Raw genomic sequence first — 24,146 nt, 5'->3', positions numbered from 1 at the left:
TAAATATCTGTGTTTTCTGATGGTCTTGGGCTCTACAGCAGCAGTTCTCAACCTGTGGGTTGCGACCCACAGGTTGAGAACCGCTAGCAGGGTCACCTAAGACGATGGGAAAACACAGATATTTACATTACGATTCATTAACAGTAGCAAAATTACAGTTATGAAGTAGCAACGAAAATAATTTTATCGTTGGGGGTCACCACAACATGAGGAACTGTATTAAAGGGTTGTGGCATTAGAAAGGATGAGAACCACTGCTGTAAGGTAACCATAAATGGACTTACATATTGAATAATCAACTTCTATTTAATTAGGGATAAGCTTGTCTTCTTACTAGGGTATATATCCTTGAAGGCAGGTATCACCTCTATTCAAAATTGTATCCTTCTACCCCCACCCCCATTCACACATTATAAATTTGTAGGCAATAGGCTGAGCTCAACAGCGTTGATTAAACTTAGAGCTATTTCTAGTTGTTTGCCATTTTTTTTGTTATACAGTCACTCCGTAATAAGTCCTTGTTCCTAATAATTTTTAATACTTCTATTTGAACTCTAAAATATCTCAGTTCAAAAGGACAAGGCATGAGACCATGCCATCCATTTCCAAGATAAAAAAGTCTTAGCTAAGATTCTGAAGGTCCACTTTTCTTTGAATTCTACAAAATAACTGAGTTTGCCATTTAATAGCAGTCTCTCATCTGATACAACATTATTTATTTAAGTGTGAATCTACCCTGGCTAATAAAAGCAAATGAAACTCAGAATTGTTACTAATTCTGAAGTCATGACTTTTTAAAGAGATTAAGACAGCAAATAAAATTGGAGAAAAGTTATTCTTTATTGAAAAATACCAATAATACTGACAGACTTCAAAAGCAGTTCAGGCTTCCAGAATACAAAGTACTCAACACATTTTTTTCAAACCTGTTTGCATTTCAAACAAACAGCATTTTTGTAAATCAAGTTTGATAACCTGACTGAAAATATTTCCAGCTTTATTATTTACGGAGTGCACATCTTTAAAGTGTGGTCAATGAGGTGGGCAGGAGCAGAATGCACCTGGGCTGTGCAGCAGACTATAGCCACATTTCCCACAACTCCCGGGCTGGCAACAAAAACACTGCACAGGATTGCTGCCCTCCAGTGTCAGAGGATCTTGAGAAACAGCATATCAAGAGATAGCCAGCTTTTCTTAATTTACACATTTTCATTTACATTTAAGATTGCTTTTTGAAGGAAATCTTTAAGAATGACAGTGTAATTAATGTCACCCAATAACTCTGAATTAAAAAAAAACTATAATGAAAGAATTGAACTGTTACCATCAAAACAGTCTTTGCTGAGCTATGAGTAATAATTCTATGCTTTTTTAGATGCAACAAAATTAATACATATGCAAGTTTAATTTGAAACCACAAAAATTATGTATGTAGGCTCAGATAGTAGCAGTGTTCACTTTATTACTAATAGCTTAACTGGAACAGCCACTCTATTCATTCCACCAGCAGGAATAGCAGCACCAAGATCTAAAATTCTTTGTGTAAAAAGGCTTATGTCATTTTCCAAGTCCCATTCTTTGCATGCTCCAATTCTTGTTATCTTATTTAAAACATAAAAGCAACAGGATTTGGAGAGTTACTATTTGCTGTATTAAAACAGTTATACAGCATCTTGTACTTCAAAAAGCAAAATACTGTGAACGGCAACCCTTCTTCACAGCTCTAAACTTGAAGCTGCCAAGCATTCACTGCTCGTGCCAACAGTGGTATTTCCACAGTAAAATAGCAGAAACTAAAGGAATCATGGCACAATGTATTTCTGAATTCTTTTATCTACCATTGGTCCTGGGGCTTAGAACCTTTCCCTCGTAGACTATATCTGCTGATTATTCCATCATCTTTAATGAAGGAAAGGCATCAGGTCATATAGCGCGTAATGGCTCTCAGAGCATAAAGGAGTTCGGCTTGCATCCTAGCTTCTATAAGAAGCAGATTAACATGAACCTGCATATAAAACATAACATTTAAGGTAAGGTTATAATCATTCACAATTAGTTTTTCAGTGTGTCTAATAAAGAAACACCAAAAATCAAGTACATTTTCTGTGTCCCACTGAGTAACTTAGAAGTCTTGGGTTTATTGACCAGAATATTAATTTTTATTTAAAAAATATTTTTATTGATTTCAGAGAGGAAGGGTGAGATAGAAACATCAATTAGAGAAAATCATTGATCAGTTGCCTCCTGCACACCCCCTATTGGGGATCGAGGCCACAATTCCGGCAAGTGCCATGACCACCTGGTTCATAGGTTGATGCTCAACCACTAAGCCAAACCGGCTGGGCCAGAATATCAGTATTTCAAAGCAAAAGCTATCTGATGCTCTTTTTGGGTAGTTGTTTTGTGCTTTTATTTACGTTTGATCACATCTCTTCTGGGAGGTATATTTCAGAAAATCTAGATAGTGCTTTATTAAAATATCAATTTCCCTAGTCAAATCATCATTCAATAATTTCTATATAAAGATGAATCAAAGACTAGACCAGATATTTCTAACAAAAATTTTTTTTAAAGAGCTCTTGTACAATAGTCTTCTCCTAAGTAGTGACAGCCATGCCAACACTTTCAAGATGGGCCAGATCACCTGTCTTTACTCTTTTCCTCTAGTACCAGGAGGTTCTCTCCCAACTGGTATCTGAGGCAGCTGTGCTGGAATGTTTTCTGGGTTGGGAGAGGTGATGGAAAGGTTTGAGATGCTTTAGATTAGGTGAAGGAGAATAAGAATCACTAAGTTACAGAGTAAATAATCCACAACAGATGCATACCTTCTCGGAGTGCTTGAACTGCCTCCAGAAGCTATCATACATTCTTTTGGTAACCTTTTCAGGAGTGCAAACAATAGTTTTGATATAAACTTTAAAGCTACGATCCAATAGCTGGTTAATTTCACCATAGTCATAGTCATCATATCTGTTAAAAGATGAAGTGAGAACTATATGAGATATTTTCTTCTTACAAAAGTACAGAAACCACTAGTAAATGCTATATTCTTTTTCCCTCTTTGTGTAGGCAGCTGCCCCCCCAAATAACAACTTTACAATGTTTAAATGGGAGTGGATTAGTGAGTTGAAATGGATAAGAAACAGAAGTTAGGGATAGGAACAAAGTATTTGCCAGTGCCCAAACAACAGTATATATTTACAATCATGAATAAGTAACCATACTGAGGTACAAATTCTGGAAACAGTTTATGAATATTGCTGAAATTAATCAGACAATATTTATTATTGATACTATTACATGACATATAAATTGTAACCCACTTGTGTAAATAAAATAATTAGAATTATTTTTCTCATGTTCCCAAGTTTCTGGGGTTATATGAGTAAAAAAAAAGGGGGAGGGGGAGTCCAGAGGAAAGATGGTCTACAAACGGCCTCATGGTGTCTACTACACTTAGGAGAGGCTGTTCTGATTTAAGCCAAGATCATCAAAGGCTGCAGTGTCTGCTCTACCCCCACTATGTGATGATTTCTAGAACACCCAAGGACTAAAATTTTCTATTTGTTTTTCAGTGGAAAAGGGAGAAAATTCTTACAAAGCTGGTCCTAACCATAGGAGGTTAAAGTCAATAGCTAAAAGAATCAGAAAGTGCTGTGGCATAGAGTTTGTGTGCATATGTCAGAAAGCAGTATATAATAGCTGCACTCACTATATAACATAATAATGTGGCTGAATACCTAAGAGTCAGGACATGAATGTTTCACACTTTGATGAAGTATCATGGGAGTAGGAAGTAGCTTTTGAAGGAGCTTGAGAACAGCCAGAGGGGTACTATGAGGGTACTAAGTTCCAAGAAGGTAGAAATGTAAGTGTGTCAGGAAATAGATAATACTTGCCCTTCCTCCTCTTCCCTGGAAACATCTTGTCAATGTCCCTAACCCTCCCTCCCGCCTAGCAAAGAAAGAGGAACCAAACCAAGCTGTTATAAATTGGTTCTCTGAAGCATAAGCATAAAAATAAGCTACTGGAGGGAGAAACCAAGATGGCGGCATAGGTAAACACCTAAACTGCTGCCTCGCACAACATCAAAACTACAACTAAAAGACAAAACGGACACCATCCAGAACCACAGGAAAGCTGGCTGAGTGGAAATTCTACAACTAGAAGAAAAGAGGAAAGCACATTGAGACTCAGAGGAGCTGCAAAAGGCTGAGGTACGGAGACTTGCATGCGGAGAGGACGGGTGGCTGTGTGCACGGGCGGCTCAGTGTGCGGCTGGCTTTCTAAAGTGGGAGGGAGAAGGAAGCTCCCGATTGCACTGAACTCCAGTCCCGGGCGAGCCACTGGGAAACCAGACTCATTTGGGGGGAATCTGGACTGTCAGGAAAAGAGAAAGCACACTGAGACGGGAGCTGCAGAAGGCAGAGGTCCGGAGGCGCACGCACACAGAGAGGACTGACTACTGAATGCACAGGAGGCTGAGTGCGCGGCTGGCTTTCTAAAGCGGAAGGGAGACAGAAGCTCCTGACTGTGCTGAACTCCAGTTCTGAGCAAGTTTCTGGGAAGCCCGACTCATTCGGGGAGAAACTGGACTCTCTGGCAGCGGGCAAAACTCGAGGGTGGCTTTCTCTCAGAGGTGCTTGCAGCGATTACTGAGGGACACTGAGACTCAGGGGCCTCACAGGGCAGGGCTGACGGGAAACCAAGGCTGTCTGCTCCACCCTGAAACTCCGCCCCATCCAAGCTGAGCACAGAGGCTTTTGCAATTTTGCAAGTCTTGTCTCATAAGAGTGTCTCCAGCACAGAAGTTTTCCCAGCATAGACACAGCTGATCCTCACAGCCAATTGGCCTGGAGGTCAATTCCTCCCAGTGATACCAACAACAATCAAGACTTAACTACAACAAGGCTGAGCACACAGTCCACAAAGGGGTGCACCAAGAGTGTCCATGTCAGGTAACTGGGAAGGCTGAGCCACTGGGCCCTAGAGGACACCTACCACACAAAGCTACTCTACCAACTCAGGGCAGCAAAAATGTGGAGACAAAGAAACAGATCACAAATGAAAGAAATGGAGGAAAGCAAATGACTGGATATAGAGTTCAAAACCACGGTTATAAGGTTTTTCAAGAATTTCCTAGAAAAGGCTGATAAATTTAGCGAGACCCTCGAGGATATGAAAAAGGACCAACTAGAAATTAAACATACACTGACTGAAATAAAAAATATTATACAGAGACCCAACAGCAGACTAGAGGACCGCAAGAATCAAGTCAAAGAGTTGAAATACAAAGAAGCAAAAAACACTCAGCCGGAAAAGCAAAAAGAAAAAGAATCAAAAAATTTGAAGATAGTGTAAGGAGCCTCTGGGACAACCTCAAGCGTACCAACATCCGAATTATGGGTGTGCCAGAAGAAGAGAGAGAGCAAGATACTGAAAACCTATTTGAAGAAATAATGACCAAAAACTTCCCCCACCTGGTGAAAGAAATATAGACTTACAAGTCCAGGAAGCGCAGAGAACCCCAAACAAAAGGAACCCAAAGAGGACCACACCAAGACACATCATAATTAAAATGCCAAGAGCAAAAGACGAAGAGAGAATATTAAAAGCAGCAAGAGAAAAACAGTTAATTACCTATAAGGGAGCACCCATATGATTGTCAGCTGATTTCTCAACAGAAACTATGCAGGCCAGATGGGAGTGGCAAGAAATATTCAAAGTGATGAATAACAAGAACCTACAACCAAGATTACTCTACCTAGCAAAGCTATCATTCAGAATTAAAAGGTCAGATAAAGAGCTTCACAGATAAGAAAAAGCTAAAGGAGTTCATCACCAACAAACCAGTATTATGTGAAATGCTGAAAGATATTCTTTAAGAAGAGGAAGAAGAAGAAAAAGGTAAAGATAAAAATTATGTATGAACAACAAATACATGTCTATCAACAAGTGAATCTAAAAATCAAGTGAATGAAAAATCTGATGAACAGAATAAACTGGTGACTATAATAGAATCAGGGACATAGAAAGGGAGTGGACTGACAATTCTTGGGGGAAAGAGGTGCGGGGGGTGCGGGAAGAGACTGGACAAAAAGCGTACACTTATGGATGAAGACAGTGGAGGGGAGGTAAGGGCAGAGGGTGGGGTGGGAACTGGGTGGAGGGGAGCTATGGGGGGAAAAAAGAGGAACAATTATAATAATCTGAGCAATAAAGATTTATTAAATTTAAAAAAAGGGAAAATATTTAAAAAAAAAAAAGCTACTGGAGAGGGGATTGTTTTGAGCTTGTGTGTCTGTGTGCATATGTGTTCCAAGTACCTGAATAATTTAGTCCAATGGAAAATACCTCTTTGTAAACATAAGAAAACAGACTCACCTTATTCCAAACATGCAGTGAATATAGTTCCAAATAGCCCGTCTGAGCATTGAGGTATCAACGTCTTTGTGCATTGCCATTGTATTATAAGTAAGATTGTAAGCAATGTGAAATTTTTCATCAATCAACTGTCCCACATCTGGATAAAGGCGATTTACCAAAGAATAACCATGGTCTTCCCAGCAATAGTCCTAAATACAGAGAAGAGAATAAATGTGAATAATTAAAATGTGGCCAAGTATTATCCTATGTCTAGCACTCTGCAGTGTGGTGAGATAATTGTCAGTTGGAATCCACTGCCGTTCCAGTACATCCCTAGCTCTCAGCTTCACTTGCACTCCGGCCAGATATTTTCAATTTCTATACTACAACATACAAAAGGTTATGTTTATTACTCAATGAGTTTAAAAACCAATGTACTCTCTTCCTCTTACACATAGGCCAATGTTGTCAGCTTTCTCTGTCTCCTCTCTCAGCACTCAGAGGAGCCCTCTCTCTCCTTTTCCATCACTGCACCCATCCAAACGGTCCTCAAGTTTTATTTTGAAATATCCATCATTCATTCCTTTTCCTCCTACTCCATCTTTTGACTCTCAGACCTGTTTACAGGGTCTCCTAGTTAGATTTTCCACATTAAATCTCCCTGCTTCCTACCTCAAACAAAACTTAATAAAGCCCCCACTTCTATGTTGTTCCCATATTTATTTTCCTAAAACACCTCTTTGATACCATGTATTTACTCTGGTCAAAACCTACAAACCTGATCAATTTCCCACTAGTCTAAAGTAGGAACCCTTTGTTTAAAGCTCGCAGCAGCCCAGCCAGTTTCTCTGACTTCCTCCCTCACTATATCCCTTAACCTAAGCTCAATTATTGCTTAATTACTGTCCTCTGCATATAATGCCCATGCTTTTGGACCATTCAATCATCTCAATTTCTAATCTCCCTCCACAAAATGTCCAGTCCTCCTGATTGCTTTAATTCTAATCTATTATATTTCATAATACAATTTCACTATCAAGTAGAAACACACTGTAACTTCCTTGTGTCTATTTTTATTTCCTTAAATAATCTTAGTTCCTTGAGCAAAGAAATAAAATCTTATAGTTCTCAAGCATTTCCATAATCCTGGCAAAATAGTTATTACTTAACATAGGACCCTCACAATATGGAACAGTTTGGAATATCAACTCATCTGAATTAAATATTTACCTAAATTAAATATTTATGCATTATTTTAAAATACCTTTAAAATACAGTAATTTCTAGGAGGGAATAATGGCGGCGGAATAGACAGACGTGTTCCGAGCCTTGTCCCGGAGCAGAAAGAAAGAACAGCTGAGGGTCGCACAAGGAGTGTTTGTTGGCTGGTTGGGAGACAGCTGAATTCCAGAAGGAGGTGGGGGACTGCTGAACGGGGTTCCCCTGACCTGGCAGCACCAACTGCGGCTGGGTCCCCTCCCGGAGCTGCGGGCTTGGACGCGGAGTCTGCGCCATCTTGATCTGGAAAGTGGAGCTTATCTGAAGCCTGAGAATCCACAACTGCGGCACCCCAGGAACAGCTGCGAGCCCCAGAACAACCCTCCCCAACTGGCGCAAGCACACGGGTTCAGAGGAGCTCTACACTCCACCACGGAAAGGTCAGATTTCGCCTGGGATAAGGTGAGGTCTCTGGTCCCGGCGGGAGAGAGGAACGCGCGTTTTGCGGGAGCTGGAGGACCAGGGAAGTCTGTGCCTAGAAAAATCCGTGGCTGTAGGGGCTGGCGTGATCTGTGATTGTGGAAAGGGGTCCTCAGAGCTGCTAAGAGAAGGGCACTCTAAAAAGCAACCCATTTTGATCTGAAGTGCAGGGACACCCTAAGAATTTCAGGCAGTCCAGACTTACGCGCAGCCCGTGCGCTCCCTGGGTGCCTGGGCTTACTCGCAGTCCTGGAGTTCGCACACTTGGGCTTTTTCCTCTTCAAATCCTTGCTTCTGATTACTAAGCCCAATACATAGGATCACCCAGTTGGGGACACCCTGGGAGGCTGCAGGGGAAGGTTGATTTTCTGGAACCTGGGGATCGGAGCGGGGAGTGACCATCAGAGAGTCAGCTCTGAGGCAGCCCACTCCCACAGGCCGGTGGCGAGTGCCACAGGGAAAGAAGGCTCTAACACTGCCTAGAGAGGCCATAGATAGACCCGGAAGTCAATACAGAAACACTGCCACCCAGGGGCTGAATCACAAATTGACTCTTGTGTAATCAAAAATAAAGGAATACGAGAAATTAAGACACACCGCCTGCTTAAAATCAGGACTGGCTTACAACACCGAAGAGCAGTGGATCGCAGGGAACTGCAATACGGTCTGGACTGAGAAACAGGCGTGCCAAACAGAAAAACAGAGGAAGTGAATGACCTTCACTACTTCACATTTTATTTTTACCTTTTATTTTTTTATTTTTTTTTTATTTTCATTTTTTGCATCTTTTAATCAAGAAACTTTTTTTTCTTTTTTCATCACTTGATTTTACCTTTTTAATGATTACATTTTTATTTTCAATCCGTATTATCACTACTGCTATTTTATCTTTTTTTTTTTTTTTTTTTAAAGTGTCATTTTATTTTCTCTTCATTTTATTTTGGGATTAGGGTTCTACATTCTATTTTTTATCTTTCCTTTAGCATCGTTTTACTCTATCTCAACTCTACCTTTAGGCCATCACTCTCTTCCTAACCTCCCCCTTTTCAGTGTCCTGTTTGTCTTACCCTTTTACTGCTTTAGATTTTCCCTATTCTTTCTGTTTACCCCTTGTTAAAATTTCACCCTACTTACATATCTAATCTCCAATCCCCTGCTCCAAGTCCACATACACCTCTCCCTTCACTGTCTGAGCTATCCATAAACTTGTCCTTCTCTCTGTCCTTTTGTTGTTGTTTGCTTGAATGTAGATTATATCCAATTTTTATGCTTTTTTTGTGAGATTGTTTTGCTTATTCTTCTTTTATTTTTTTGTTTGTTTTGTGCTTCACCTTTCCCTTGCCTCACTCCATATTAGTTGGTGTTGTAGTTTGTACTAATCCCCAGGCACTTGTTGCTGGCATTTGCTGGGATTAGTGATTGTTCTATTGGAGTTTTATCCCCAATATATATAGTCTGTTCCCCTTTCTCTCTTAGTCACTTTCTTGTCTCTCTTACTTTTTTTTTTCTCTTTACTTTCCCTTTTCCCAATTTCATTTTCACACTCCTTTTTTCTTTTTTTCTTTCTTTCTTTCTTTTTTCCTCTTCTTCTTTCTCTCCTATCACCTAATTTGCCTTTCTCTGGTGGTCACCTTTATTGGAGGTTATTAATATCGTGAATACATTCCTGTTCAGTGCCTTGTGAGTTGTACCTGGTAGTGCTGTATTTTGTGCCTTTAAATCAACCCAGGAGAGAGAGAACTACATAACCAGACACCCAGAGAAGAGAGACCATGGGGAGACAAAGAAGCAGCCCACATATGAAAGAAAAGCAGGCATCACCAGAAAAGGAAGTAAACGAAATGGAGGCAAGCAACCTTCCAGAAAAAGAATTCAGAGAAATGGTCATAAGGTGGCTGAAAAGAATGGAAGACAAATTCGACAATATGAGCAAGAACCAAGAGGAAATGAAGAAGAACCAAGAAGAAATGAAAAATGACATCGCTGCTGTAAAGAACTCAATAGAAAGCATCAAGAGTAGACTAGAAGAAGCAGAGGACCGCATCAGTGAGCTAGAAGACAAGATGGAAAAAAATACCCAAGAAAAGCAACTTCTAGAAAAAAAAATTAAAAGGCAGGAGGAGAGTCTAAGGGAACTTTGGGACAACACGAAACAAAACAACATCCGCATAATAGGGGTTCCAGAAGGAAAGGAAGCTGAGCAAGGAATAGAAAACCTCTTTGAAGAAATAATGACAGAAAATTTCCCAGATATAGGGAAGAAAAAACCCACACAAATCCAAGAAGCTCACAGAGTCCCAAGCAAAATGAACCCCAAAAGACCGACGCCAAGGCACATTATAATTAAATTGGCAAACACCAACGACAAAGTAAGAATCTTAAAAGCAGCAAGAGAGAGACAGAAAGTTACATACAAAGGAACCCCCATCAGACTAGCAACTGATTTCTCAACAGAAACTCATCAGGCCAGAAGAGAATGGAATGAAATATACAAAGTCATGCAAAGAAAGGGGCTGAATCCAAGAATACTGTACCCAGCAAGGCTGTCAATCAAAATTGAAGGTGAAATCAGGAGCTTCACAGACAAAAAAGGACTAAGGGAATTTATTACCACCAAACCAGCAATGCAAGAAATGCTAAAGGGTCTACTGTAAAAAAAAAAAAAAAAAAGAAAGAAAGAAACAGGAAGCGAAGAAGTAACACAGGGGTAAAGAATAGGAATGGCGACAAATAAGTACCTATCAATAATAACTTTAAATGTAAATGGATTAAATGCCCCAATCAAAAGACATAGGGTAACAGATTGGATAAGAAAACACGACCCATATATCTGCTGTCTACAAGAAACCCACCTCAGAAAAAAAGACGCACACAGACTGAGGGTGAAGGGATGGAAAAAGGTTTTCCAGGCAAATGGAACTGAAAAAAAAGCTGGGGTAGCAATACTTATTTCTGACAAATTAGATCTCAAACTGAAGGACATAACAAGAGATAAGGAAGGCCATTTCATAATACTAAAGGGAGCAATCCAACAAGAAGAAATAACTCTGGTAAACATATATGCACCCAATACAGGAGCACCCAAATACATAAAAAAACTCCTGGAGGATATCAAGGGAGACATTGACAGCAATACAATCATAGTAGGAGACTTTAATACCCCACTATCACCATTGGACAAATCCTCTAAACAAAACATCAGCAAAGAAACATCAATCCTAAATGACTCACTAGACCAGATGGAATTAATTGACATCTTCAGAACATTTCACCCCCAAGCCACAGAATATACATTCTTCTCAAGCGCACATGGGTCATTTTCAAAGATAGACCATATGTTGGGACATAGGCAAAGTCTCTTTAAATTCAAGAAGATAGAAATCATATCAAGCATCTTCTCAGACCACAGTGGCATAAAACTGGAAATCAACTACAATAAAAACAACCCAAAGAAATCAAACACATGGAGACTAAACAGCATGCTATTAAACCATGACTGGGTTACCAGAGAGATCAAAGAAGAAATAAAAAACATCATGACAACAAATGACAATGAAAACACTACAATCCAAAATCTATGGGACACAGCGAAAGCAGTCTTGAGAGGGAAGTTCATAGCTCTACAAGCCTACTGCAAAAAACAAGAAACAGGGTTAATAAATTACCTAACCCAACAACTCAAAGAGTTAGAAAAAGAGCAACAAGAAAAGCCCAGTGTAAGCAGAAGGAAGGAAATAATAAAGATCAGAGCACAGATAAACGACATAGAGACCAAAGAAACAATACAAAAGATCAACAAAACCAAGAGCTGGTTCTTTGAAAGGATAAACAAGATTGATGAACCTCTAGCCAGGCTCACCAAGAAGCAAAGGGAGAGGACCCAAATAAACAAGATCAGAAATGAAAGAGGTGAAATAACAACAGATCCCGCCGAAATACAAAGGATCGTTAAAAAATACTACGAACAACTCTATTCCAACAAACTGGACAACCTGGAGGAAATGGACATATTCCTAGAAAAATATAACCTTCCAAAACTCAATCAGGAAGAATCTAAACAGCTCAACATGCCAGTAACTATGGAAGAAATTGAAGCAGTCATCAAAGAGCTTCCGGCAAACAAAAGCCCGGGGCCAGACGGCTTCACAGGAGAGTTCTACCAAACATTCAAGGAAGAACTAAAACCTATCCTCCTCAGACTATTCCAAAAAATTCAAGAGGAAGGAACACTTCCCAGCTCCTTCTATGAAGCCAGCATCACCCTAATACCAAAACCAGATAAAGACAACACAATGAAGGAGAATTACAGGCCAATATCCCTCATGAATGTACATGCCAAAATCCTCAATAAAATTCTAGCAAATAGGATCCAGCAGTACATCAGAAAGATCATACACCATGACCAAGTAGGATTTATCCCAGGAATGCAAGGATGGTTCAATATCCGCAAATCAATAAATGTGATACATCACATAAACAAATTGAGAGATAAAAATCACATAGTCATATCAATTGATGCAGAAAAAGCATTTGACAAAATCCAACACCCTTTCTTGATAAAAACTCTCAACAAGGTGGGAATAGAAGGATCATACCTCAACATCGTAAAAGCTATATATGATAAACCCACAGCTAACATCATACTCAATGGGCAAAAACTAAAACCATTTCCCCTAAGAACAGGAACAAGACAGGGATGCCCACTCTCACCACTCCTGTTTGACATAGTACTGGAAGTATTAGCCATTGCAATTAGACAAGAAGAAGAAATAAAAGGCATCCAAATTGGAAAAGAAGAAGTAAAGCTGTCCTTATTTGCAGATGACATGATATTGTACATAAAAAACCCGAAAGACTCCATCAAAAAACTAACAGACTTAATAAATGAATTCGGCAATGTAGCAGGATACAAAATTAACACCAAGAAATCTATGGCATTTCTATACACCAACAATGAACTTACAGAAAGAGAGACTAAAAAAGCAATCCCATTTTCCATCGCACCAAAAAAATTAAGATACTTAGGAATAAACCTAACCAAGGAGGTAAAAGACCTATATGCGGAAAACTACAGGACACTGAAAAAAGAGATAGAGGAAGATGTAAACAGATGGAAGAACATACCATGTTCATGGATTGGTAGAATCAACATCATTAAAATGTCCATACTACCCAAAGCAATCTATAGATTCAATGCACTCCCCATTAAAATACCAACGGCGTATTTCACAGACCTAGAAAGAACTCTCCAAAAATTCATCTGGAATAAAAAAAGACCCCGAATAGCCACAGCAATCCTGAGAAAGAAGAATAAAGTAGGAGGGATCTCAATACCAGATTTCAAGCTGTATTACAAAGCCACTGTCATCAAAACAGCCTGGTACTGGCACAAGAACAGACATATAGATCAATGGAACAGAATAGAGAATCCAGATATCGACCCAAACCAATATGCACATTTAATATTTGACAAAGGAGGCATGAGCATACAATGGAGTCAAGACAGTCTCTTTAATAAATGGTGTTGGGAAAATTGGACAGATACATGCAAAAAAATGAAACTAGATCACCAACTTACACCATACACAAAAATAAACTCAAAATGGGTACAGGACTTAAATATAAGACGGGAAACCATAAAAATACTAGAGGAATCCACAGGCAGCAAAATCTCAGACATATGCCAAAAGAACTTTTTCAGTGATACTGCCCCTAGGGCAATGGAAGCCAAACAGAAAATAAACAAATGGGACTACATCAAAATAAAAAGCTTTTGCACAGCAAAAGAAACCATCAACAAAACAACAAGAAACCCCACTGTATGGGAGAACATATTTGCAAATGGTATCACTGATAAAGGTTTAATTTCCAACATCTACAGGCAGCTTATACAACTTAATAAAAGGAAGATAAATGATCCAATAAAAAAATGGGCAACGGACCTAAATAGAAGCTTTTCGAAAGAAGACAGAAGGAAGGCCAAGAGACACATGAAAACATGCTCAAAGTCACTAATTATCCGAGAGATGCAAATCAAAACAACAATGCGATACCATCTCACACCTGTCAGAATGGCTATCATCAACAAATCAACAAACGACAAGTGTTGGCGAGGATGCGGAGAAAAAGGAACCCTCGTGCACTGCTGGTGGGAATGCAGACTGGTGCAGCCACTGTGGAGAACAGTATGGAGTTTCCTCAAAAAACTGAAAATGGAACTCCCATTTGACCCAGTAATCCCACTCCTAGGAATATATCCTAAGAAACCAGAAACACCAATCAGAAAGGATATATGCACCCCTATGTTCATAGCAGCACAATTTACAATAGCTAAGATTTGGAAACAGCCTAAATGCCCATCAGCAGATGACTGGATCAGAAAACTATGGTACATCTACACAATGGAATACTATGCTGCTGTAAAAAAGAAGGAATTACTACCATTTGTAGGCACTTGGATGGAATTAGAGAACATTATGCTAAGTGAAATAAGCCAGTCAATGAAAGAAAAATACCACATGATCCCACTCATTTGGGGATAATGAAAAACATTATAAACTGATGAACAAAATGATAGTTACAGAGGCAGTAAAGCATCAAACAGACTGTCAAATTACAGTGGTAAGGTTAGGGAGAGGTGGGGGAAATAAGAGATCAACTGAAGGACTTATATGCATGTATATAAGATTAACCAACGGATGCAAAACATTGGGGGGTGAGGGCATGTATGGGAGTGGGGTGGGGGTGGGGGGCAATGGTAAGATATGTACACATATAATACCTTAATAAAAATTTGAAAAAAAAAAAATAAAAAAAAAAAATAATAAAATACAGTAATTTCTACTGACGGGCTAGAAGTAGTCTTACAAAACTAAAGCACACAATAGGTAAATATTTGCTAACTGATGATTGTCAACTTTTATTCTGGTACTAGGGGATACAGCTACTGTTGCTTCTAACATACGCTTGCAAAACACTTAGCACAGTGCCTCCTGCAAAACAAAAAAAGAGAAGGAGGCTGGTATCCTGGAGGACCACCAGTTCTTTATGTTTCCATGGACAGAAGTGCACTGGGGAAATTTACTGTGTATTTCAAAGTTAATGATTTGGGAGCTAAAGAAACTGGGCCCATCAACAATAATTCTATTCCCACCATCACTAACTTGAGAGATAGCTGTTAAGTAATTTTGGAATTTTTATTTATGTGAATCCCCCCAAAGTTTAAATTTAAAATCCTCAAAAATTCTCATTGCCTCAAATAACATTCAGTTCATATTTTAAAGGGATTTGGGATACTGTAATTGTCATGCTTTATTTTCTTTGGTATCTGTATTTAAACACATCCTACAATGTGTTTAAATACATTCACCTTTTTTCACCTCTGATTTTCTCATCCCTTTCCCTCCACCTACACATAATGCTTGATATGCTGAGGATGTTTCTCTTATCATTCAGGATTGGTGCTTATCAGGGCAGAAATCACCTCATTTTAAATTGGGGTTCAGTAGGAGGGGGAGAAAAACCAATGCTAGCTACGTTCAAATACAACTGTTATTTACTGTTTAGTTATATTAGAACTTTGAGTTTTTATGCATCATCTGGGAACATAACCATCACTGTAATTTTGTTTTATGGGTGAATGTGTTTTGAATTCTGAGCCACTGATTTATGAACTTTAATAATATATACACCTTTAACAGTAGAATAAATATATCTAAGGGAACTGCCTTAGAAAACTTACTTCTTTCTGCAACATTTTATACTTCTCAAGTCCACGTGGGTCTTTCTTATTTTAAGTCAAACCGAGTTATTTCAAACCAATTATTAGTAAGTGTATACAATACATTGCAATTTTACCTGGACTCGAAATGTTGGAACATGCATCCCATGTCTAGAGAAATCCTTATAGCCATAACTAGTATCCTCAAAGTGACGAGATATATCTCTTGCTGGTGTAACTTCATCATCATCTGAAATAATTATAAAAACTACTGAAAACTTAAAAAAACCAGGATGCTAGTTAAAATTCATTTTACCATTAACAAGTAAAAATAGGATAACCTTTTCTTTGACCCTGAGTAACCAATATCAACTAAAATAGTCTTAAAACTATAAAGAGAAATAGCTCACTTACCAGTAAATGGAATATAATAAAAGCATACAGTAGGTCCTCGGGTTACATTGGAGATCCATTCTTACGGCGCGATTTTCGCCATAAGTTGGAACCCACCTACATAAGCACCTACGTCATTCACATGGAGCACATACACAGCAGTAATGAAGTGAAACAGAAAAATTTAAAAGAAAATAATTCCTGACCTTTACTTTTGGTAAATAATAAAAAACATAAAGCACATATGTACATATGTTGAAAAGACGCAACTTTTTTTTTTATAAACAAATGGGAGATGGCGACGTAACCATGAAACGATGTATATCGAGTCCAACATAACCCAAGGACTGTCTGTATTTATTATCCTATATAATAAAGAGCTAATATGCTAATGGTTGTGACGCCCTCACGCCGTAATGACTGTTCAGCAGGAGGCTGCATGTGTGGTGGGGCAGAGCTGCTGCATTGCTCTGGAGATAGGGGAGAAGCAGGGAGGTGCCTGGCGGAGGCGGGACCATCCCGTGGCAGGAAGGGCGAGGGTGAGAGCCCATAGTGGCCCCCTCACCAGTCCTTCGCCACCCACTCAGTGCGCCAGCTGCCCACCTGCCAGGGGAAGGAGTGCAGCGCATGTACTGCCAGGAAATGGTGCTTGAAACTCTGCAGCAGGTATGGGGCTTCCATGCTCTCCTCTGGCGCCATGATATGGCGGAAGAGGGGAGGCGCCCGGAGGAGGCGGGACCAGCCCGAGGCAATTCACAGGACTGAGGGCAGGGCTTGAAGCAGCCAGAGAAGGCCACAGGGGCCGGGAGTGGGGCCAGGCACACTGGAGCTCTGGATGGAGAGGTTAGGTCAAGATAGGGAGGCAGGGCCGTGCAATTTCACACACCGATTACTAGACTGTTATTAAAAAATACTCATGGTTGAATTATTTATGCTTTTCATCCAGACTCATTCTCCCTCTGTCTCCAGTTTATAGATACTTGGTTCTACTTAAAAGTATGTATTCAAAGTATGAACACCCTTTTGGATAATCTTTATAGTAATAACAAATCAGCTTGTTCTAAACTTTGGCACCGGTACTATTTTTTTATTATTAATGTCCTACAATATATAATACTAGCAGCCCAGTGCATGGATTTGTGTACCAGTGGGGTTCCTTGGCCTGGCCTGCAGGGACTGGGCTGAAACCAGCTTTCTGACATCTCCCAAGGGGTCCTGCATTGCGAGAGGGTGCAGGCCAGGCTGAGGGACCCCACTGGTGCACGATAGGGGCCGGGGAGGGACCGCGGGAGGACTCCAGGGCATGTCTGGCCAGTCTCACCCAGTCCCGATTGGCCAGACCCCAGCAGCAAGCTAACCTACTGGTTGGAGCGTCTGCCCCCTGGTGGTCAGTGCACATCATAGTGACTGGTCAAATGACCAGTCAGATACTTAGCATATTAGGCTTTTATCATATAGGAGGATTATTTCTCTAAAAGCACAAAGGTTTTAGAATGGTAAATGAAGAAGTGTGTGTGTGTGTGTGTGTGTGATCATTTTTACAATGTTTCCTTTACTGTTCTAAACATTTCTGAACTATCTTTAGGACTTGATGAGATTATAGTTTCAAGTAAGTAGAAACAAAACTTTTCCTCAAGGAAAAACAAGCTTATAGGCATACTTCATTTTTTGCACTTCACAGATGATGTGTTTTCTTACAAATTGAGGGCAAGACCCTTCACCAGCAAAAATACTGTGATTCACGTTATTGTGATACTTTATTGTGGTGGTCTGGAACTGAACCCTCAGTATCTCTGAGGTATGCCTGTATATAAATTAGATTTTTTCAAATGTCCTTCCACCTAGTCTAGTGCTCTTTTCACTATAACTTCCTTTTCTAGGTTGTCTTCTTTATTTATAAGCAGGAATACCTATGCAATAGTCTCTAAAAGAAAAGATATGTTTGGATTGATGTTTAACAACTTTTAAATTTTCTCTCTCAAAAAAATTGGGCTCTCTTTTTTAAGCTATAGAAATTTAAACCAGCATGTAACAGTTGTTTTTACCTGAAGAGAAGACAAACATGCTCTCTCTTTTTTCTATTTCAAAACGTGAGGCCATCTCTTCCTGACTTGCCTCTTCTTCATCTCGACATTCCTGTAATTGCCTCATCTTTTCCATGAGGGCTTCGACCTCAAAGAAGGAATCACTTATCTGAAGAGAAAATACAATTAACATTTCTTACACTAGTCAGAGGATGAAATTTTTGAATTTTAACAGAATATAGGAAAAATAAATCTTATAATTTTAGTATATATGAGTGAATCAAAAATTGGTTTTGGTCTGTTACAGAGATTTGCAGATTTTAAACTATAAGAGAAAAATTACTTTAAGAACACATTCTAATGTGTTTTTTTTACCTTAGAAAATTACCAATGTCATTACTGTTAAGTTTTAAAAATTAAAATTTAATCTTATTTGTCAATTTAAAACAGAAATGAATATTTTAAAAGTTAATTTTTATTTGCTCAATCAGTTTAAACAAGATACACAAAGTATAAGTGGTTTTGCATATTGTCAACATGTTTTATCATCTCTAAATTACAGTAATCAGCCCTATCTTTCCAATTTACCAATTACTGGTAAGAATGAAACATGCCCTTTATAGGGCTGGAGTTGTTCACCTGACCTCTACAGATGGGGCTGGCAGCTGTCACTTGCTGGGATGACTACAGCAGTGGCATGTTTGTAATGACAGGTCTGACACTAGAGGAATGGTCAAATGGTCTTAAACTAGCCAAACAATTTATACTTCTATACCCTGCTACATCCTTACTATGAAAGCTGGATCCAATCTGTGGAATTTATACCTTATAAAACATAGTAAGAAACCTTAAAATTTAAATCTCAGTGTTCAAATGTAAAATCAGTATTTCCCCTTTATAAATTTCTTTTGCTATGAATGTTCTTCCCCCTACTCTTCTGGCTTACAACCATTGGTCCTTTAGGTGTCAGGTTACATGCTTCTCCTGAGTCCCCACCCCCAACCCAGTCACTCTCATTATTCTCAAATCGCACTCTGCTCTTTCCTTCAGAGAGTGAATCACAGTTTGTAATGGTTATTGCACGGTAACGGTTTAATGCCTGCTTCCTTAAGACCAAACCTTTATAAGGGAAGGAGGCCTGTCTGTTTAATTTATTAGTATATTTTCAGAACATAGCATAGTGCCTGGCACATAGTATTCAAGAAATATTTGTTGCAGAATGACTGTCAGGATAAGTCTATGTTAAGAGAAAAATACTGTATACTTTTTTTGGGGGTACTTATTTTCATATGATTCTAACAGTTACAACAAAGTGCTCTTCCTGTACTAAGTACTTTCTCTCATAATATCATGATGGAAAGTGTTCCTACGATGTATTGATGATTCTTCTGATGCATACCTCTCCATAATTATTCCTGAGACAGGATTAGTAGCCAAACAAAAATTTAAAAAACTGAAAAGGGATTGTGTTGCTTAAGAGAAAGACCCAAGGTTTTTTTTGTGCTTTTTTTTAAATCAAGGTCTCTGTCAACTCACATTACCCCTTTATTATGTTAATTTATCCATTTTCCTCTAAAATAAACTTTTCAAAATTTTAAATATTCTTAGGTAAGACACTTCTTGATAAAAATAAGAGGGAAACAGTGTATTTTAATATTAAAATGTTGATATTATATGAGGAAATTATTTTTGGTTTGTTTTTCACCATTTGTATCTGAAGAATAAGCTATATCAAATTACTATCAAGTCCCATCAGTCTGGGCTATAAACCTTCTAAAAGTAGCCAACTCAACACCTGAAAATAGGAAGCTTATCTACTACAGAAAACTTTTCTATTATTTCACTATTATTTAATAGAAGGATTACTAAAAACAATCAAGTACTTTTCTTTAGCCTTGTACTTTATCAAAAGTAGGGAAGATCAATAATACATTTTCCAAGCATCCTAGCAACTGATATACTCTCCCTTAGACCATCTCTTAACCTCTAAGCTTTGATAAATTATCACTGGCCATATACAGACCTATAATGTGAACCCAACTAGCTCAAAAGATGACAATGGTGGTCTTGGGCTTTGTCAGCAAAGCATGCTGATCAACCTTGGGAAAATTATTTTCCTTCATGTGCTGATCTCACCGTAAGTAATTTAGCACCTGATAAATACCAAGTGCTATTCTAGACCTTTCACCTCTTCAGAGACATTTCATTTAAACCTCACAAAAACCTTGTGTTTGATCTTATACATGAAAGAACAGAAACCCAGAGACATTAGATAACTTGCCCACAGTCAAATATATAAGTTAAAGGCAATTTAACCTGTTCAAATTTGTTTCAATGGAATAATACAACTGAGAAAATCGTGCAAAGTATTCAGAAGGCTGTGATGCTATTTCTCTGATTTCTCTTGGAAACATAAAATAAGCCCTTGCACTTTCACTATCAGCAGTGGTTAGCAAACTCATTTGTCAACAGAGCCAAATATCAACAGTACAACAATTGAAATTTCTTTTGAGAGCCAAATTTTTTAAACTTAAACTTCTTCTAACGCCACTTCTTCAAAATAGACTCGCCCAGGCCGTGGTATTTTGTGGAAGAGCCACACTGAAGGGGCCAAAGAGCCGCATGTGGCTCGCAAGCTGCAGTTTGCTGACCTCGGCACCATAGCAAAAGAATGCAGAGGGAATTTTGACTCAAATTTGCTTATAGAAAATTCAACTCGTTCTTATATGTTTCAAAGGAATAACAATTGAGAAAATATAAAAGCCAAAGTAGAGGTGAAAGCATTTTAATAAAATTACATGTTTTAATATTTATTTGTATGAAATTAAACATGAAAGAGAATTTTAAAAGGAGAAATTTCTAGGTCAAGGATAATTAAATCTTCTAAAAGATAAACAATTAAGAAGCCAGCCTGTGTCTTTTGTCCAGAAGGAAAGAAAAGGATGTCATTGGCATTAGGAAGTCACTACCACCGTGTAGTTCTATTCTCAACCTCCTCTCACTGCAATAGCTCTTCAGTACTAGCTGGCTCTAATGGGGCACATGCTGGTGGCTCCTAATCCTAAAATTACTCAAACATAACTTCCTAGATGGTCTTATAAATTTGTATATCCCTTAGTACTGGACTAATGCTGGGTATTTGGAGACAGTCAATAAATACTTGCTGAATGAACAGATATAGGGGCCCAATGGAAAAAAAAAAAAACACAACAGCAATTATTGAGATTAGAGATTAGTCTTATGACAATCAAGTAACAAAATAAGAGACTTACTGAAACATTTCCTGCTGAGTTGACCTGATTCTCTTCCACACTGTGATTGCCATTTGTAATGTCACAGATGCAGTAGTTATTAACAGAAGGAGGTCTGAATGTGTGGCCACCATCACAATGAATTTCTGGACTGATTCCACAGCCAAATGTGAACGAGGCAAGAGAATGATAGTGTGTGAGTAGAACTACTGCATGTACCAGTTCTGCAAGGGACCAGCTGTGCTCTTCAGCTTTTAAAAGTCGCTTGGGGAGGAGAGAGGGGGGAAAGAATATTTTAATATTGGGGTATGATGTTGATGAAAGTAGATATTTCATCTTGGTATTTAATCCATTGAAAACAGAATTAGTCAGTGTACAAAATTTTGCATAAAATTACAATTTGAGACATGTACACCCAGAATTTGCTAATTTTTATGAACTGTGTTCACCAATAGAGCTTAACATAATGCGGTAATGATACATTATCATTTTTATTTTCTGAAATCCTGATTTAAAAATATAATAGAATGTATTTTGCAATAAAAGCATATTAAAAGCAGTTGCCTTATTTCAGATACTAGGTTATGAGTGGATTAATAACTATGTTGTTCAAAGTTTCAAATCCAATATAATCTATGTTAAAAGAGGCAGCTACTGTATAAAATATGCTTTTTTTGTTTTAAATTATTATCAGCCTCCTCAAGGAATTTTTAAGATAGTGGTTTGTACAACTTGACAGAATATTCCTAAATTACATTTTAAAAATTATGATCAAAGTCTATAACTCTTCAGAGTCTTACAATCTGTCCCTCCTGCTCCATAATCTTGTATAATTTTTGATTACTAAACAATATTGTATTAATCATATTCAAAGCTTGTATCTTCTTGATGTTTTAATTATGTAACAGTATCTAAAATGTTCTACAAAAACATATATTTAAGAATTTCTATTGCATGGTAGATACTTTTAGAGAATGCCAATCTACTTTCCTTCTATTATATTTTTTTAAATATATTTTTATTGATTTCAGAGAGGAAGGAAGAGAGAATCACTGATTGACTGTCTCCTGCATGCCCTACTCTGGGGATCGAGCCCACAACACAGGCATGTGCCCCGTTGGGGAATCAAACCATGACCTCCTAGTTAATAGGTCAACACTGAGCCACGCTGGCCAGGCTATTCTATTATCTTTATTAATAAATAGAACCAGAAGGAAGTAGTTTAAGATGGTATTTTTAAAAGATATAAAACAAGATGCCACTTCACAGTTATCAGAATGGCTAAAATCCAAAACACCGATAACATCAAATGCTGGCAAGGATGAAGAGCAGCAAGAATGCTCATTAACTGCTGGTGGGAATGCAAACTGGTGCAGCCACTTTGGAAGGAAGACAGTTTATCACAAAGCTAAACATAGGCTTAACTATACAATCCAGCAATCACTCAATTATTTACCCAGCTGAGTTTAAAACTTATGTCCACCAAAAACCCTTCACATGAATGTTTATAGCAGCTTTATTAACAATTGCCCCAAACTGGAAGTAATCAAGATGTCCTTCAATAGGTGAATGGATAAACAAATGGTGGTACATCCATACACTGGTCCATTTTTCAGCAATAAAAATGAGTGCCCTGGCCAGTGTGGTTCAGTTGGTTGATCATTGTCTGTGCACCAAGCGGTCATATGCCTGAGTTGTGGGCTCGATCCCCAGAGTAGGGCATGCAGGAGACAGTCAATCAATGATTCTTTCTAAAATCAATAAACTATTCTTTTTTTTTTATTTTTAAGAGCTATCAAGCCATTTAAAGGCATGTAGGAACCTTAAGTACATACTGATAAATAAAAGAAGCTAGTCTGAAAAGGCTACATACAGTACTGTATGATTCCAACTACATGACATCCTGGAAAAGGCAACAGTAAAAAGATCAGTAGTTGCAGGAGTTTAGGGGGAAGGAGAAATGAACAGGGGACTTTTAGAGCAGTGATATTATTCTGTATGATACTATAATGGTGGATACATGACATTATGCATTTGTCAAAACCCATAAAACTATAAAACTCAAAGAATGAACCTGAATGTAAGTACAGTTAATAGTTTATATCAATACTGATTCATTAATTACATAGAATGCACCATACTAATAATGCTAGATGTTAATAATAAAAGAACTTGGGTATGTGTATTCGGGGAAGTTTGAGGGGATAAAATATGGGAAGTCTGATACTTTTCTGTAAACCTAAAACCTAAAAAGAGTCTATTAAAAAAAATTTTTTTTTTGGTGGTAAACCACAATACAATATACAGATGATATATTATATACCTGAAACCTGTATAATTAATCAATGTCACCCAAATAAATTCAATTTAAAATTTTTAATGGCTCCCTAGATATATTACTTTACTACTTACCTCAATGTGTTCTTTAGTAATAAGCCAAGGTCTATGGGCTAACAATTTGTTAAGTTCTCCTAAATTTTGTAGTTTTTGAGGAGCATTCTCTAAGCCATTAAGCCACTTGGAGTCCCCACCAACATGAAGGAAATCATTTACATGGAGGTTCACTAAGTAGGAGCACTGATGTCTTGCTGCAGCCTTAAGAGAAAACAAAAAGATTATTCTAACTATAATAAAATCTTGAACTACAAATCCTTTTTCTTTATAATGTTCAAAACAGCTAATTAAATTTTTTGA

General features: G+C 38.2%; 1 protein-coding gene across 5 annotated transcripts in view; it reads right to left on the bottom strand.

Moving 5' to 3' along the window:
- Window positions 1–821: 821 nt before the first annotated feature.
- Window positions 822–24,146, bottom strand: part of SESN1 (sestrin 1) — a 118,601-nt gene continuing 95,276 nt past the window's right edge. For all 5 annotated transcript variants that reach the window (XM_080664220.1, XM_080664221.1, XM_080664224.1 and 2 more), the window contains 7 exons: window positions 23,865–24,047; window positions 21,474–21,716; window positions 18,223–18,370; window positions 15,922–16,034; window positions 6,385–6,575; window positions 2,826–2,970; window positions 822–2,005 (listed from right to left, as the gene is read on the bottom strand). In XM_080664220.1, coding sequence (XP_080520346.1) covers window positions 1,919–2,005; window positions 2,826–2,970; window positions 6,385–6,575; window positions 15,922–16,034; window positions 18,223–18,370; window positions 21,474–21,716; window positions 23,865–24,047 — 1,110 coding nt within the window. In that variant the 3' untranslated portion in view covers window positions 822–1,918. The remainder of the gene's footprint in view (window positions 2,006–2,825; window positions 2,971–6,384; window positions 6,576–15,921; window positions 16,035–18,222; window positions 18,371–21,473; window positions 21,717–23,864; window positions 24,048–24,146) is intronic.

The sequence above is a fragment of the Plecotus auritus genome (assembly GCF_963455305.1).
Source record: "Plecotus auritus genome assembly, chromosome: 4".
Classification (NCBI taxonomy): Eukaryota; Metazoa; Chordata; class Mammalia; order Chiroptera; family Vespertilionidae; genus Plecotus; species Plecotus auritus.
Note: the sequence above shows the minus strand (reverse complement) of the source record. Positions and strands in the feature narration are given on the sequence as shown.